Source organism: Mytilus trossulus, unplaced genomic scaffold, assembly GCF_036588685.1.
Source record: "Mytilus trossulus isolate FHL-02 unplaced genomic scaffold, PNRI_Mtr1.1.1.hap1 h1tg000062l___fragment_2___debris__unscaffolded, whole genome shotgun sequence".
NCBI lineage: Eukaryota > Metazoa > Mollusca > Bivalvia > Mytilida > Mytilidae > Mytilus > Mytilus trossulus.
Genome location: NW_026963293.1, coordinates 30,971 through 47,914, shown reverse-complemented (window position 1 = coordinate 47,914; position 16,944 = coordinate 30,971). Strand labels below are relative to the sequence as shown.

At 32.3% G+C, this 16,944-nt stretch overlaps 1 protein-coding gene and 1 long non-coding RNA gene across 2 annotated transcripts; both read left to right on the top strand.

Moving 5' to 3' along the window:
* Positions 1-267: 267 nt before the first annotated feature.
* Positions 268-2,627, top strand: LOC134699396 (uncharacterized). Its single transcript, XR_010103570.1, has 3 exons — positions 268-347; positions 1,548-1,693; positions 2,445-2,627. It is a non-coding gene; the product is annotated as an uncharacterized LOC134699396 (long non-coding RNA).
* On the top strand, positions 2,626-11,422 carry LOC134699397 (plexin-B3-like). Its single transcript, XM_063560999.1, has 7 exons — positions 2,626-2,633; positions 2,851-2,920; positions 3,750-3,953; positions 4,943-5,107; positions 6,486-6,678; positions 9,618-9,645; positions 11,015-11,422. The coding sequence occupies exons 1-7, from the start codon at positions 2,626-2,628 to the stop codon at positions 11,283-11,285; spliced, it is 939 nt and encodes a 312-aa protein (XP_063417069.1). The 3' UTR covers positions 11,286-11,422.
* Positions 11,423-16,944: the final 5,522 nt, after the last annotated feature.

Genomic DNA, 16,944 nt, shown 5'->3' with positions numbered 1-16,944 from the left:
AGTTCTGAAAAACATGGTGCATCCTTTGTTTAAACTTTATCGGATTCCCGGGATTAGAACATTTAAAACATTTGACCATAACTATTCAAACGGGAAAATCAATGGTTTTATCTATATAAAAAAAAACGAAACACTTATGAACCACATAAACAATCGACAACTACTGAACATCATGGACATTAATAGAATCTGTACTTTGTATCTTTAGGTGACTTTTTTATTTTATCTATTCGCACAGTTTGACTTGTGTAATCGGTAAAGGTTCCACCACACAGACATATGGAATATTCATATCAGTAAATGCAAATAACTTCAGCGATTCAAATGCCACTTACTTCCGCTTTAAGGTATTTAACAAAATAGTATGAAATGCGTCAAATTGCTGTACTAGATTATGTTTGCATACAATAAATAAAAAATAAATCTGTTTATCTACAATTGAAAACAGTGTTTGAATGCCACAATGGGGAGGTACGATTTATTTTACTAAATTGGCCCTAAATGAGTTGTGAATGCTTGTCTTGTATTATTTTAATTTTAGTTTCTTGTGTACAATTTGGAAATTAGTATGGCGTTCATTTTCACTGAACTAGCATATATTTGTTTAGGGGCCAGCTGAAGGACGCCTCCGGGTGCGGGAATTTCTCGCTACATTGAAGACCTGTTGGTGACCTTCTGCGGTTGTTTTTTATTTGGTCGGGTTGTTGTCTCTTTGACACATTCCCCATTTCCATTCTCAATTTTATTTTCTATTTTAAAGGTACTGACTTGAAAGTGTAATCGACGTTCATTTTGTACTCTAAGAAAATATTAAGGTTTTAGTGTTATGAAAACATTGATTATCAACACATTAGTGAAAAGACAGTTAATTTAGTAAAATTGCGATTATGCTTGATCTTGTGACAATTAGATATTTTGGCGGTTATTATTTTGGCAGATTCAATACTTTTATCAACACCTTTGGTTCTATCCGCTTTTTGTTCTATCCGCGAAACTAAGCGAAAATTGCAACCCGCGAAAATAACCCACTATACGGTAATCTGTGTTGGTGCCGGTTTTGCTCTGTCTTAATCTAGGTAAAATGATAATGATTTAAACATATTTGAACTCATATTATGTAATTCGCCATAATAACGTCACTTCAATGACATTATAACTCGATTATGTACACAAGAAAAAGCTTATAATGTCATTTGCACAAAGCTCCATTTTGGAGGTCAAACTAATGAGTAATATCATCCAATCGTTTTCTTTTTCGTTAATGTACAGGGCCATGATAAGCCATAAATCTAATCTTGTCTTTTGCAATATATTTCGTGTTGTTGGTTTGGCTCACTAACGCCATTTTTAAATCCGGTTCAAACATAAATAAATACACATTCGCTAAATTATCGCCGATTTCACCTAATTGAAAATTCTTATGCATTTATAAGTTTCTTTTAATCACGTTTCATTTCAAGAGATCATGTCTTGCAAGTTTTTTTTTAAATAAGATTATAGAACTATTATCGTGTTGGTCGAAAGTAATGTATTTCATTTTATTTCAGAAAGCTATGATTTCAGAATTCTCACCAAAGAAAGGGGTCGTATCTGGGGGCACAACTGTAGTAATAGAAGGAAACGAATTAGAATTCGAAGGACAAAATCGATATAATATTACGTTTTGTAATAATGACACTTGTATACAATGCAGGTATATTATTTTTTTCTTACAATGGCCTTGCATTTGGCTATCTTTGGAATTTGTATTGACACACACATGCAGTGCTGTGTAAAAAATATAGACACGCGGAGAAAACTTAAATGTATTACATTAGTTGTATGTTAATATGGGAATTCAAAAAAATCATCAAGAAACACACAACACAAATTCATACATACAAGCTATGTTCCCAAACAATATTCATACGAACTACGCATCGCCCTAAAAAGCTTGTTCTCAACGTACAATACTGTTCGTGTGCATTGTCCTGTGATTGGAACGCACAATGAATTTAATGCAGTTATTGGGCTTAATTTTTTATTCAAAGACATGTTAATGGAATCGCTAAATTGATTTATGACAAACTTTAAAGATAATGATAAAAACGAAATACCTTTATGATATCCTAAAACATATTTCAAGTGATGAAACAAGATAAGACTGAACAGTGGTCCTTGTAAAGATTGCCCTTAAAGTGTACTTAGATTTTATGAAACGAACAGTCTGAGACTGTTAAATCGAGTACAACATAAGTTGTTGATATTTTTTCTCATTAAAAAATCAATGTTTTTATCTGAATTCATCACACCAGACATAAATTCCTGCAATAACAAACGTCGGTACAACATATTTACAATATACATATCAGCAGGGGGGAAATTATAGTTGCCCTGTAAATTTTATGTCCGTTTTGTTATCAAAAGCTAAATATAATCTGTAAAGAGGTTTTTGGTTATTACAGTGCTAAACAAAAAACCATAAGTTCAAAATCCATCAACTGCAAAACTGGGAAATCAGGAGAAGTACGTAACATGACCAAGTTGCAGATTGTGATTGATGACTTGACAGTTTTAACACTTAACAAAACGTTTCAATATTTACCTGATCCAACGTTCGAACATTCAAATGAATCAAGGAATGTCATGCAGAGGTATGAGTACATGTACATATTTTAATAGTGTTTATAATTTCAATGTTTAGCTTTCTTTTTCTAGCTTTCGTATTGTTTTTTATGTCCAGGATGAAAATAATGTGTATTAGTGCTTTAGTTTTAACTTAAGAACATTTTAAATACTAAAGAATTCAATGACTACTTTCAAACACTGCATATGTTTTACTTGTTGGAAACCCTTAATTTTATTATTTAGCGGAGGCTCAACATTTACAATTTGTAGTGAAGGGTTTACAAATGTAGGACAGATCACTGTTCAGAGGGTGGTAAGTACAAATATTGTTAGCACAGAGATCTTAATAATAGTATAACTTTGATTTGAAATTGACGATCAAAGAAATAATACTTGACAAAATTAAGTTGTTTTAATCTATTTAACACTTATAAATACTGATGCATTTGTTACAACCATTTTTATTAATATATTCTAAGCGTTTAAGTAAAATTTGATAAAACACTGATTTACAAATTTACACCGTTAAAGTCAGGCCTACATTGGTGATAACAGCCCCTAAAATTTGTTGATACTAATAAAAAAATAAGTCAATAAAAAAATATTTAACATGTCAAAAGACATAATATTTTTTACATAAAAAACAGGGGAAAAGACAAATCGTCACTTAAGCATTGTTAACACCGACAGTAAACTCCTTTATAAAGACTAACTAAAGAGAGAGGTGAAAAATACCAAATGGACATCCAAAGTTGTAAGTCGAATATAAATTTACAACGCCATGGAAAAGACTAATTAACAAGCAACAGTCTGTACAAAACCCACAATATAGATAACTAAAGACTGAGCAGTTACATTTATAAGTACATTTTTATGTTTTATTTTATTTTGCTTACACAAGTGGTTGCTTATTGTTTTATAACCAACATGGTATTTTTTTTATTCTCAGTACTTGGTCGAAAAAAATATATGACGACAAACTTTCTGTTCTTATCTCCGCCTCATCCTTATATAGTTTATATGTCAAGTCAATGCACTATTATTGTCTATGTGTTATGATACGGTATGCAGTATGCCAGCATTAAACTCTGAATATATAATAATTTTACAAAATCTAGTTAATTATATTTTGTGTTTATTAGGTCAAACCTTGCGATGTACCAGAGAATACTTCAACTGTTTGTGAAACACCGTACAAAATACAGAATCAATCAAATGAACAAACTATTTATGTTAAATTTGATGGCGTTACACTTCCAATCAATATAGTATATGTAGATGTTCCTACGTTCGAAAGGTTTTCAGGGGTCCTTGGATATGATCAAGGGTCATCTATCAAAATCAAGGTAAGGTTAAAACATTCAAGAATGTTTTTAATATTTATAAGATAATTACTGAATGTGTTCGTTAGTTTTTTTCAAATGTGGTCAGGAAAACAGAAACCAAACAGGAAAACACAAATAAAACCAGGAAACTTTCGAAAGATACAAATTTTGTTACAGAAATCATCGTAATAAAAGTGAATTCGTTTATCTGGATATAGACATACGGTGATATTGTCGAAGCATGCACAATCAGTTCAAAATTTGATTATCATTGCTGTGACACTTGTACAATAACGAGACTTTATATGAACAAAAACGAAAGCCAACCACTAGCTGCACAATAACAGCCTAACACTCAAGTCACTTGCTTATGTTATGTTTTTGATTTGTAATGCGCATTGATTTCTTTTTTTCTGTTCTTCTTTTAAGTTTAATTTTGTTATGTTAAGAAATTTTCTGCCAATCGTCGGATTGTGATGTTTAACTTTGCCATTTTGTTTTATTTACCGCATAAGAGTTTTGCTTACAGGAGTATATAGAGCCTCGAAGGTTACTCGCGGTAGCATGGTCGCATCAATTAATATGGAGATCATGTGTTCGAAAATCATCAATGTCATCGTCGTCGTCATTTGTATCATCGAAGATATACTGCTGCCACACAGCTCCTTTTAATTGAAATTGTGCATACTACAGCATTATTGGTACTGGTAATTTGAACATTGCACCCTTATGCCTGCTTTATCCGTTTATTAAAAATTAATTGACTCTATCATTTTTATGAGTTAATTCATGATTCTGTTCTTTCATTAATTTCTCAGCACCATTGTAATGAAATCGGCATTAACAAAAGCATTAAAAAAGAGGGACGAAAGATATCAAAGTGACAGTCAAACTCATAAATCTAAAACAAACTGACAACGCCATGGCTAAAAATGAAGAAGACAACCAGACAAACAATAGACAACATTAAACTGCGCAACTTAACTTGTTTTCTTTGAATTTCTGCATAGGGTATAAATATTTTGAGGGGAGCACATCGTGAAGACTACAGTGTACATATTGGGTTGGATGGACTTTGTCTCATTACTGATATAAATATGCAATTCATCACATGTTTGCCACCGAAATCAGTACCTCGAACTAATAAAACAGATGAAAATACTGTTCACGTCATTGTAAGTGCAATTGATAATTTAAGAGTTTTTAAGTACAATTAATGTGAAGATAGAGTAATCTGTTATTTTAAGGTACATTCTTTAAACTGTTAGACATCCATTGGAATATTCACCATTGTCATGCAAACACTAATTTACACGCAAAGAACAATGTTTGAGGCATCATAAAAGCCATTTATTAATAAAAACATATATTAAAATAGTCATAACTAAAACGGTGTTATAGAATGTTTACCTCATTAGGAAAATCTAGAGTTCAAAATACAATCTTGAAAAAATAAACCGTATCAGAAAAAAGATAATTTGCTTCAACTGTGAACATAGAAGTTACTTTAAAATTTGTGATTGGTTATACATCGGAGAGAACTGAAATGACACTTTGCTTATGTTGTTTTATGATAATTTAGGATGTTTTGTAATATATAGAATGAATAGGTCTTATATAAATTCCAGTGTCTTTAAAAATATCAAAAACATCTTAAAGGTTGACAGAAGAAAAGTGATATTTCGGTTTATCCTACCTAATAAGCATGCTATAGTATCTTTGTGTTTTTCTCATTGTTATTTTTTTTCTTCATAAAATTATCTGTGCCATGGCATTATTATTTAGAACAAGAGGAAAATTAAAAAGCATAATTGGAAGAAAAAAATCACAATACCATGTAAAAAAAAGGTCAAATGACAACAGTTTACCAAATGCATTATAGACAACTAAAGACCGCGCAAACTAACAAAAAAAAGCAGTTGCTCCGGCAGAAAAAAAAGATCCTGATAAAAATTAATAAAATTATACAGTTTTGCGTTTTATTCCAGAAAATTGTATAATGTTCTTGACTTTTCACACTGGCTGTTTGTCCGTTTTCTCTGTTTGAACTATTTCCATATTTGAATAGCATAATAATTCGTATATTGATATTGTCTTTGTTTGGATGATGATAGCTTAACATTTAAACTTTCAGGCTCTCCCAAAAATATTTACAATGTAGGAACCGGTGTTACGCCGTGTCTTGTTATTTAGCATGCCAAACTCCTCATACGTTCTGCACATTGCAACACCAGCTATGTTTATGTATTTAAATAAATTGTAGATTAATTATTATTTTAAATTGTTCATGTTCTGTGATTTTTTTTCTTTCTTCATATCTACTAGCATACCTTATAAAGAAAATGTACTACTTTGCTAAACCTTATAACTTGTATGTCTATTTATTTTATATCAACAGTAAACATCACGCAATGACAGAAAAGTTCTGCGTTTCTAGAAGTGTATTATTGTATATTATATACTTCTTAAGGTGTTTTGTTGTACTATTGAGATTCAGAATTATCAAAATCAAATACAATGTATATAGCCATAGCTTATCTTAAAATAATACAGGTTGTAGTTAGCATGATCACGGCGTATATCGGTGACTTACAATATACAGAAGCTGACAATAAGTCTTCTCTTGTTAATGCACTTTTAACTGGTGGTTTGGTGACATCGGTATTTATTGGCATTATGGCTGTATTGATTTCACGACGGAATAAGAAAATAGTTATAAAAAAATGCAATATGGAAATGAGTAAAGGTAAGAAATACTGTTTTAATTGTGTTTAACACTACATATGCAATCAATAGCTGACATACATTTTGTAAATAATGTAGTTATGAATGTCCTTTAGAGGCCAACTAAAAAAAAATAAGAATGTGCTCACATCCTTGAATAATTCTCATTATATTAAAATTATCAATTCATAACAGATGAAATTCTCAAACAAGTCTTCGATCAAATGCATAGGTTTTACGTATGTTGCTTTAGAAAAATGTGTTATTATCCCAAACGATAGTGTTGCCTTTATTTAAAATATTATTTATTTAGTAAAGGGTACATTTTTTTACAGCAAGTATGAAAAAAACAAACACTAGTTTACAAATATCTCAAAATTTCTTGTAAACTTAATGTAACATATCCGACTTGCATGACAGATTTTATCCAGAAGTACTACTGATAAAATCTCATCTCAAACTATGTTTGTTCCCCCAATGATTGTTTTATTATTCACCTATTGAACACATCTTAACAGATTTATTGTTGTTATACATCTTTTTAAAACAATATTTTATAATGCAAAATACATTAGAATACAGGATGAACAAATTAAAGTATATCAAAAAGTGGAATAACAAAAATACCGAGTTTCAAAATTCCAAATTGGAAAGTTTCCATTATGAGATTGCAAAATCCAAGTCTCAATCTCATCAAAATAATGAAAGACAAATGTCGTGTATGTCTGACTTGGTGCAGACATTTCCTTAATATGTAGAGTATTGTAGTTTATATACGAACAGAATAGAAAACATAATTCCCATAAATGGGACATAAAAATTTATTGTTGCAGGTGAAAGTAGTGATTTGGCCAAAATGAAAGTAGGGTAGATATTAGAGGGAGGCAGGACTAATTCGGGACGTCGGGATCGGGTGTTTTTAAGCTCGGGATTTCGGGATTGATATCTATGGGATGCGGGAATATTTTTTTTTTAATTTCGTGATGGCGGAATATGAATTTTGTTAAAATACGCACCTCGGGATATCATGTTTTTACTCCCGAGATTTCGGGATCAGGGCCTCTCAAACCACCCCTCAAATGAGCCTTAGTCATTTATACGAGATTCAAATCCTACCATTGGCATGTCAATAGGTCTCTCAAAAGGAAAAGCATGATGGATTGTACTAGAACATGTAGAAGCACATTTTATCAGAATAATAATGGTCTGTAAGAAGTTTCATTTATTTCATGGTGAAGCGGTGCAAACTTGTAATTTAATTTGACTTTCACCAAAAAACGCATTGTAGCAAAGGGGAAGTATAATTGTGGTATAAGGCCAGAAACACGAAAAAAAATAGATTTAACAGAAAGGAAACACATAACGAACTCTGCATAAATGGAAGAGGGCTTTTGATACCTTATATGAAATTCTCCAGTCATAATATCTTTTACAAAAAATCATCCTACAACAGTTTACAAGCTGTGTATGCCCACGATTTCGCGGTTGTGTTCTAGTTATATTTATATCAGCATGCAATCTAACGAAAATAGATTGAATAGTTATCGTTTTAATTCTTAATTCTGTTCATCAGGGTTTCCGCTGGCGGTCGCCATTTTCGCAACTTGCGAAAAAAAAAAAATAATTGTGGCGATAAAAATTCGTCATTTGCGAAAGAATTTGGCGAAAGAAATATATAGAAAGATTTATTTTCCTCCATCTTGTTTATTTACTTTTTTTCGAGTTTCTCGGACTTTACCTGATCAGACACTACTCGGAATTCACCTTGACCTCATTAAGGTTTGGACAGAAAATCAATAATCAGCTGATTGCATTTTATAGCTATCGACAACAAAGGACTATAAAGGTGTTGATTGAATTGTTTGACAAAATGATATGGTTAAATGGCTTCTGCTAAATGTCACATACAGAATTTATTTACCACTTTGCGACGCACGTGTTTGAAGCAAACATTTGACGTCCCCTCCGATTTTGAAGATAGTTTAGAAAAGAAAACTGTTGTTGTGACTAAAATTTCCAAAAGCAAGAAAAATCTCTGATTTAAAACTTTAATTATCCTTTGACTTAAATTTCGGTTATTGATTAGGAAGACGTTTTTAAAGTCGTTTGAGTGACACACGTGTTTCAAGCCTAGTTTTACGTCTCAACTTTTTCATTTACGATGGTCAAGAAAAGAAAACTGTCGTTATGAAGAAATCTATCCAAAAGGTTGGCTCGAATGAGAGTAGCCCTTCAATGTAATGACTACACATGAAACAAGGGATCAATTTCGTGTGATAAAAGCTTTTGCTTTGTTGTAAAAAGACTTCTTAGTTCAAAAGGGAACATCAGTATTTTTCTTTTAAAGAAACTTTTCCTATACGAACTATACTGGTATTATGTAATCAAAACATGTCCATTAATTTTGTTATATTCCAGGACGTATATCTTCTTTATTAATAAAAGTATAGTGGCCCAATCAATTAGAAAAGTTGTTTAAAATACAATGAATAGTTTTCCCTTTTAAATTAAAAAAAACTGTTGTTTTAAAGTAAATTTTTAGTGTTTATTCATTAACATGTAAACTCTAAAATAAGTTTGAGAGCATAATCATAGACACAATGGGCAAAATCATCTTATTTAAGGGAAAGGGGGAAAAGGGGGGGTAGAAAAAAAATGTAAATTTAAAACGAAAATATAGTCATGTTATTTGGCGAAAAAAATAATAAAGTGGCGAAAAATATATTGTTTTGGCGAAAGAGGTTGCGAAAAAAATTAGTGACCCAGGGGAAACCCTGCTGTTCATGTTTCGGGTTTACACAAACTGTTTAAATTTCAATATAATTTGTGTTTGTCTAAAGTGTGTAACTATATACTAATTATATTTCAATAAATGAACGCCGTTTCAGCTTTTTGTATGTATCAACCAGTTAAGGATTGAGTACCAAACCTGTTGTTAACTGTAAATGTTTTGTATTTCAGACTTGTCTAAAAGGAGAAAAAAATCAAGGTTTGTACACAAGTATAAAGACGAAAAGATACGAACTCCGACGTTATATAAACTGTAAAATCTAACGCACGGCTTTAGGAACCATCCGAAAAAAATACAAATATACAGTGATAACAAATATTTGCAAATAAAGGCTACTTAAATGACAGACAACTCGTTTATTTCATTTAAGTCACGAGGCACAAGATAACAAATACCATTTAATTTCGAAAGAGTTCCAAGTTGTTAAGTTTAAATCATCTCTTTGTAAATTTTACGGACGCCAACACGAGTTGGTTGACAGTTATGGAATTACCGTTACACCGATGATATCGGATATGTTCCTTATGTCGTACCAACAATCCACTTCCCGTTTCACCACAAATGTGACCCACCGAGTTTTTACCAGGTTTGTAATATCATGAGTAAACGACGGTTGCCATATGTTTAGTAAGATCATATTGCTTACCCTTCCGGAACACTTGAGATGAACCCCCAGTTTTTTGGGGGATTCGTGTCGCTTTGTGTTTAGTTTTCGATATTGTGTCTATTATACTATTAATTGTCTATTTGTCTTTTTTTTACCCATGGGGTTGTCATCTTCTTTTCGATTTACGAGTTTGACTGTCCCTCTGGTATCTTTCGTCCCTCCTTTAACTCAAAAGTCTTAAATATAATTTAGATTCTTATTATTTGATATGTTGAAAAAAAACTGGGGAATTATTAGTCACCGAGGGTATAACCAGTCCAGTAGCTAGATCCTCTGTACTTATGCATAAGAAATATGTTTACCTCGTGCAAAAGATCTGATTCCTTGGCCAGATTTGTTTAACCTTTTGTTCTATTTTGTTCTGTCAGCTCGACAAGGCTTATATTGAAGTTTAGATTGTCAAACAGAGTTTTTCCTCAATCATTATTGAAGAGACAATGATTTGTTCAAATGCAAATCAAGTGCAGTAAAATTGATAACGTTTATGTTATTTGATATTTTATATTTATTCGATTTTTTAGTGAAAGAAAGTTATAAAAGAGAGGTTAAATATACGAATTAAGTCGAAAACAAACTGTCCCATGGCAGAAAAAGGAAAAGGCAGAAACATAAATAACAGTACACAAAACACAACATAACACGCTACACATTTCTCTATTGTTTTATTTCTATTCAAGTTTCTGCAAAGTCGATCGCTTGTATTGAATGAGTAGAAAGAGATGGTAGTTAAAATCATTGAGATAGCAAGCCAACGAGACGAAATATCCGTAAGAAATCTAGGTTAATTGAAAATTAAAACAAACCGTAATTTATTTATTTTTGTCTAATTACAATGCATCAAGATTTTGATTCTTGTTTTGAATATTATAATATTAACTGTTCTTGATATTTTCAAATCAGGAAAGATAATGAACTTGGACATTTTGAGGACAGTGAGACGCCCTATAGTGAAATAAATCCAGTTGCTGAATTGAGTAGTTATTCAAGTAGTGTTGGTCACCAAGACGTGAATACTGGATATGAAAAACTCGGCCATCGATTGCCAAGGCCTACAAATCCTTATAACCATCTACAACAATCGGTTACCGACAATCAAATGCCAGACACCACAAATATTGAAAATCGTACAAAAGATTTATTGGCTAGTGATTACATGGATCTTAACATTTAAGATAAATTAAACACAGTTTCATGTCAGTTGGTATCATCATTATAACCTATGTCAGCACTGTCACCATTAATTGTCAATATTTGTCATCATTTTCAGTTGGGTAGTGTTTTTTTTTTATTGTTGTTAGGCGAAGGGATAGGGGTGATTCTTGTTTTATTTTCTATATGTTTTATATAGTATTTTCTTTTTTATTAATTTTTTCTTCTTTCTTAGACCTGTATATGTATCAAGAAATATTTTATATGTTGTTGTTTTTTTCTCGCAATATTATTCTTTTTTTTAACAGCTTGTACACAAATATCTATCTTGGTTTTTAAGCAATGACAAGTGCAAACTCGTATGATAAAACTGATATGAATATTTTTTTCTAACTCGAACTTGAAGCAGATAAGCAAAAATCATGATATAGAAAAAATCCTTGTCCTTAACCAAAAGGATGAAAAGCCAAAATGCCGCTAAAACATCATGAACAATTTCGAAAATGATCTAAATCTAGATATACTTGTAGAAGGTAGGAAGATAATCCCGTCTTTTTTTTGTGTCTGTACTAAAAATAATCAACTTGTAATTTCCACAATAAAATGTTATACAAAATCACTTTTGCAAATATAAAATGTACACTGTCTGAAACGGAATAATGCAGTCCCTGTACAGAAACTCGAGCGCCACCATTCATCTATTTTGGGACGGCATTTTCACCCAAAAAATGTATGAATTGAAATATAACAATTGACGAAAAACTGTGTTGTCATAAGATTACGTATTTTAACAAAAGCTGTAATTATGAGGATCTAAATATGATAATTTAACCAATAACATCATTTATCTCGTTAACAACTATATACAATTAACATCAAAAACCATTCTTCCATTGGTTTTATTGCCATTATTAAACAAGCATACAAAACAGAATAACTGAAAATTGGGTTTATACTGTATAAGTGAGAAATTGACACAAAGTAGTCTGTTTAAGGAATACGATAAAAGGGCGGGGGTGGAAGGTGATAACTATATTTTGTTTTTATGATCGATAGTCGGTGTTTGTCTGGAACAACATAGATAAGATGCTTCCTACAATAGTATGTTACAAAATTAATGTACATTTTTAACATGTGTAAAGAGATCAGCATTTATTGAAAATATATCTCCCCATTTTTTTCGTTACATTGCCCATCTTGTGACTCAACCAAAATATCAGACAGTATTTAACAAGTAGTGTCAGGAAATCAGAACGTGCTCTCTGACCCAAAAATAAATCAAATTCTGCAGTTTTATATATTTCTGTAAATCGATTATTTGAAAACAATAACATCATATCTATCATGGACTGATTTGTTTTCATTTTTCCATTTAACGACAATATATAATTATTTTAATCTTAAACTGAAAGCGGAATGGTCAAGACATGTATAATTATTAATTTGCAATAAAATTGTATTACTGAACGAATAGTTTATATACATGTATAAATCATCGCTGAGGTAAAATATGAAACAAATAAATTAGATTTAATCATTCATAATTTAAAAAATGGAAGAGGCGGACGCACGTAACTCAAATTAACAGAATCCCAACAAAAAAACAAACAAATTGGTGTTTATAACGTTACATCAATTAATGACTTCTGCATGTTTTGAATAACTGATAAAACAGCCAAATAAATGATGAGTATATGATACATTAAAAAGAAAGGAAAAATGTGTCAAAGAAATAACAAACCGACTACAGAGCAGAAAACAGTCCAAAACCACCAATGCGCCTAAAACGCATCGAGAACATTCCTCACCAGGAGATAGGTTCCAGCTTGCCACTAAACAATAATTTAAACTCAAAATTGCAAAATGAATACCCACTTTACTTAGTATCATAAAAATTTACAACATTTAAAAAAAACCTCCACACACATATACAAGAGTGTCAAATGCCAGATATTCCTAACTTGGGACAAGCGTCAAAACTCATTTGTTTTAGGCCGATGTTAGAGTTGGTACACGTAACAGAAGAAAATAAGCACAATTACAATGATAAAATAAAGTAAGAAGATTTTAAGATTGTCAAAGCAGACTGTATTGCATAGCAAATTGTTAAATAAATATGACAAACCCTATTTCAAATTTTTAGTATGCTATTTTTCTGCTAACTGAAAATCATTTTTTCTCATTGATCAGCGTCACTGCAGTTTTCCCATGCTCACCTTGTAACTTTACTTTTCTGTTTATACAAATGCTCATATCCCTTAAAGGATTTTAATGTTTCCTACTATTTTTAGAAAATCATAATTAACATGATAGAATGTAGCATTTAGCAGACGTGGCCCTACTCAAAGGTTATCATGTTAATTAAGCGCAAATCATTAAGGTTAAAGCAGAATACAAACAGTTACAAATATCACAAATTTTCATCTACACGCATCTTCGCTCTTTTACACTAGTTTCTGTATTGAAGGGACACATCTTTACAAATGTTATGTTTTCTCAATAATAAGACCTAGTGTCCCCTAATGATAAATGATGTATAGTTCCAGAAAAATTGCGAGTAGCAAACATTCTAATGCAACAACGTTTGTAAGGTTCATTTTGATTGGACAACGTCATGCACTTTCTTACATGGCATCAATTGACAATTGATGTTATTGGACGTACGGGCAAGCGCTGACGGCATATGCCAGATTTTAAATACATTTTTAAACGTTGTTTTCTGTCCGTTTCATTAGAATGGAGATATCAATATTGTCGCCAGTAAACATAATTTGCGACCATCAAATCCCAAATTGATGCCGTCGGAGCTTAAACTACAATACAGTTATCTCCTAAATAGACCAAGGTATAGTAGTGTTTTCCAAGAGACTTGAAAAATCGTGCAAAACAAATGTATACTTTGAAGAAGAAGTTCATAAAAACAAAATATAATTATTGTACTTTGGTCGTATAGCTTATCTACCGTTTCGGTTCTTATACAGCCATGTCTTTCCAGTACTTAGCACCTGAACGGAGACCCTGGGAAATGCCTAAGATGAATGACATTTATAGCCTGTTGTTTTCAATTATTACCTATTATTTCTGTTGGTTTTCCTCACACATTATGTCAATGAAATGAAAAGGTATGCGATTTTAAGTAAACTCATCATAAATACCAGGATTGAAATTTTATATTACGCCAGACGCGCGTTTCGTCCACCAAAGACCCAGCAGTGACGCTCGAATAATGTTAAAAAGGCCAAATAAAGTACGAAGTTGAAGAGCATTGAGGAACACAAATTCCTAAAAGTTTTGCAAAATACAGCTAAGGTAATCCATTCCTGAGGTAGAAAAGCCTTAATATTTCTAAAATTCACAGTTTTGTAAAGCCTCGGTCACACCTTACCGGATAGCACGAACGGACGTCTAACGGATGAAAATAAAAAGTTGCCCATTGACTAAATCGTTATCCGTTGGGAGTCCGTTGATGTACTGACAGAATAAAACGGACGCATACGGATACACACCGGATATGCAACGTACAAAAACGGACACGTACCGGACAGAACGGATGTCGAACGTACATCCAACGGACGAGTAACGCATAAAACGGACACCTAACGGAAGCGTACCGGAAAAAACGGATGAACAAGATATACGGAAAAATCAAAGGCCCCAATAATAATACATGTAAATCGCATAAATATTCAAAATCTTTTTGTGTAACTGGTTTTGGTTTGTTCTTCCAAATTCCCCCAAAGGGCAGTGTCTGGTCTGAATAAGAACTACTTGCTTGTGAAGACGTGCCTATACTCTTAGATCGATTATGAATAATAAGAATTCATGAAGCTTAAGAAACCCGACATACCAATAATTGGCATTTTTGACTCGAAATTTTCAATTGGCATTTATCCTTTTCAGATCCGTTCATCATCCGTTTTATCCGTTATACGTCCGGTAGAAATCCGTTTCTCATCCGTTCAACATCCGTTTTATCCGTAAAACTTCCGGTAAAAGTCCGTTGGTGAATTAATCTTCCAGATTTCCAACGGATGTATAACGGACACGTAACGGATACAAAACGGAAACGAATCGGACGAATATCGTTCAAAACGGACGCCTATTGACGTTCAACGGACATATTATCAGAAAATGTTGAACGTCCGTTCAAAGTTTTGAACATGCTCAAAATTTTCCACCGGACAGAACGGACGTCGACGGACAAAACATACGCCTAACGGACATGCAACGGATATGGACGGACGTCTCACGAATAAGAACGGACGTCTAACGGACATGAACGGATTGAAAAAAAGTTATCCGTTAGGCGTCCGTTCGAGCTATCCGGTAAAGTGTGACCGAGGCTTTAACAGTTAATTTTAAAATCAAAAACATATCAATGATCACTCAAGTCAACAGAGGATTGCTTACTACTGGGATGGTGATACACTCGGGGAGTTAAAAGTCCACCAGCAGTTACATCGACTTAGTGTTTGTAAATAAACTCATCATAGATATACATGTTAAACCATCTTTATATCTAGGTCTTACCCACCATGCTCTATATATAGTGATTCATGTACCATGACAGAATTAAGAAAGTGATTTGCATTTGTTTGACTTGTTTGAGCATATAAACTTTCCATTTGATAAGGGAAATTCCGTTATATATTTTCATTGGAGTGCGGTGTTTTTGAAAATATTTTGCATTTTTTTTTTTATAATTTTCAAAACATCTCATCTTCCTTTTGAAAGATCTATAGACGCAATGTTCAACAAATTTGTTTAAAGATGGCAAATTTGTGTTACATTCGTTTAATTTATAATAATACACACAAACTAAAGAGACAGAAATACAAAGTTTGCCTCCAACGACAAGCAAGAATAAACTAAGAAACAGAAAACAGACAATTTTCCAATGTCCTATTTGGCTGGCTTTCATATTATTCCCATTGTTGTTATAAAGTAGACAGAAGCAATGAAGAATCGATAATAGTGTGGTGCTTGAATATGAAGAAAAGAGAATAACAGGCAAAATTAATAATAAAAAGTAAAAAATGATATAGAATATTACAGAATACAGAAATGAAGAAACCACTTCCAGACCAGACCCTTTTATAATTTTTTTTTTTTTTGCCTTTTATAAATCTTTCTGTTCAGACACCATTTTGGTCCGACACCCCAATAGCCTGACGCCCTATTAGTCCGACGACCCATTGGACTGACACACGAAACTAGTAATCCGACACATAATTATTGAGCAATACTTTGTATGAATTATATTTATATTTTAAGAGGATAATCCCCATAGTTTAAAATGATCCTACTGAGATTCCTCAAAATAATAACATATTAGAGTACATGTATTAAAAATTTGCTTAATGTCCAGTAGCAAATGTTACATGCATGTTCAAAACAATTGTTAAATAAGTACAATAGGTAAGTCTTGTAAAAGATGTCATCTGGGGTGAAAGAAGGTCAATGAAACTTGGACTGCCACTGGACAACGAAAGCATATTGAAGGTGGACTGGAATTTGCCCTGCTGCATATTTAGACAAAAGGCCACCGACGGCCTCTCAAAGAGTTGTTGCAATAGTTATTAACCTGCAGAGATCATGGCACTCTCTTTCTATACATGCTATATGAGGCATCCGATTAAAGGTGACCAATCTTACATTTGTTGAAAATTAAACATCCCGCA

What these genes read in the sequence shown, in the direction of transcription:
- LOC134699397 (XM_063560999.1), top strand. An exon ending in CAATATGGAAATGAGTAAAG is followed by an intron (nt 6,679 to 9,617) that starts GTAAGAAATACT and finishes TTTGTATTTCAG; the next exon opens with ACTTGTCTAAAAGGAGAAAA. An exon ending in AAAAGGAGAAAAAAATCAAG is followed by an intron (nt 9,646 to 11,014) that starts GTTTGTACACAA and finishes TTTTCAAATCAG; the next exon opens with GAAAGATAATGAACTTGGAC.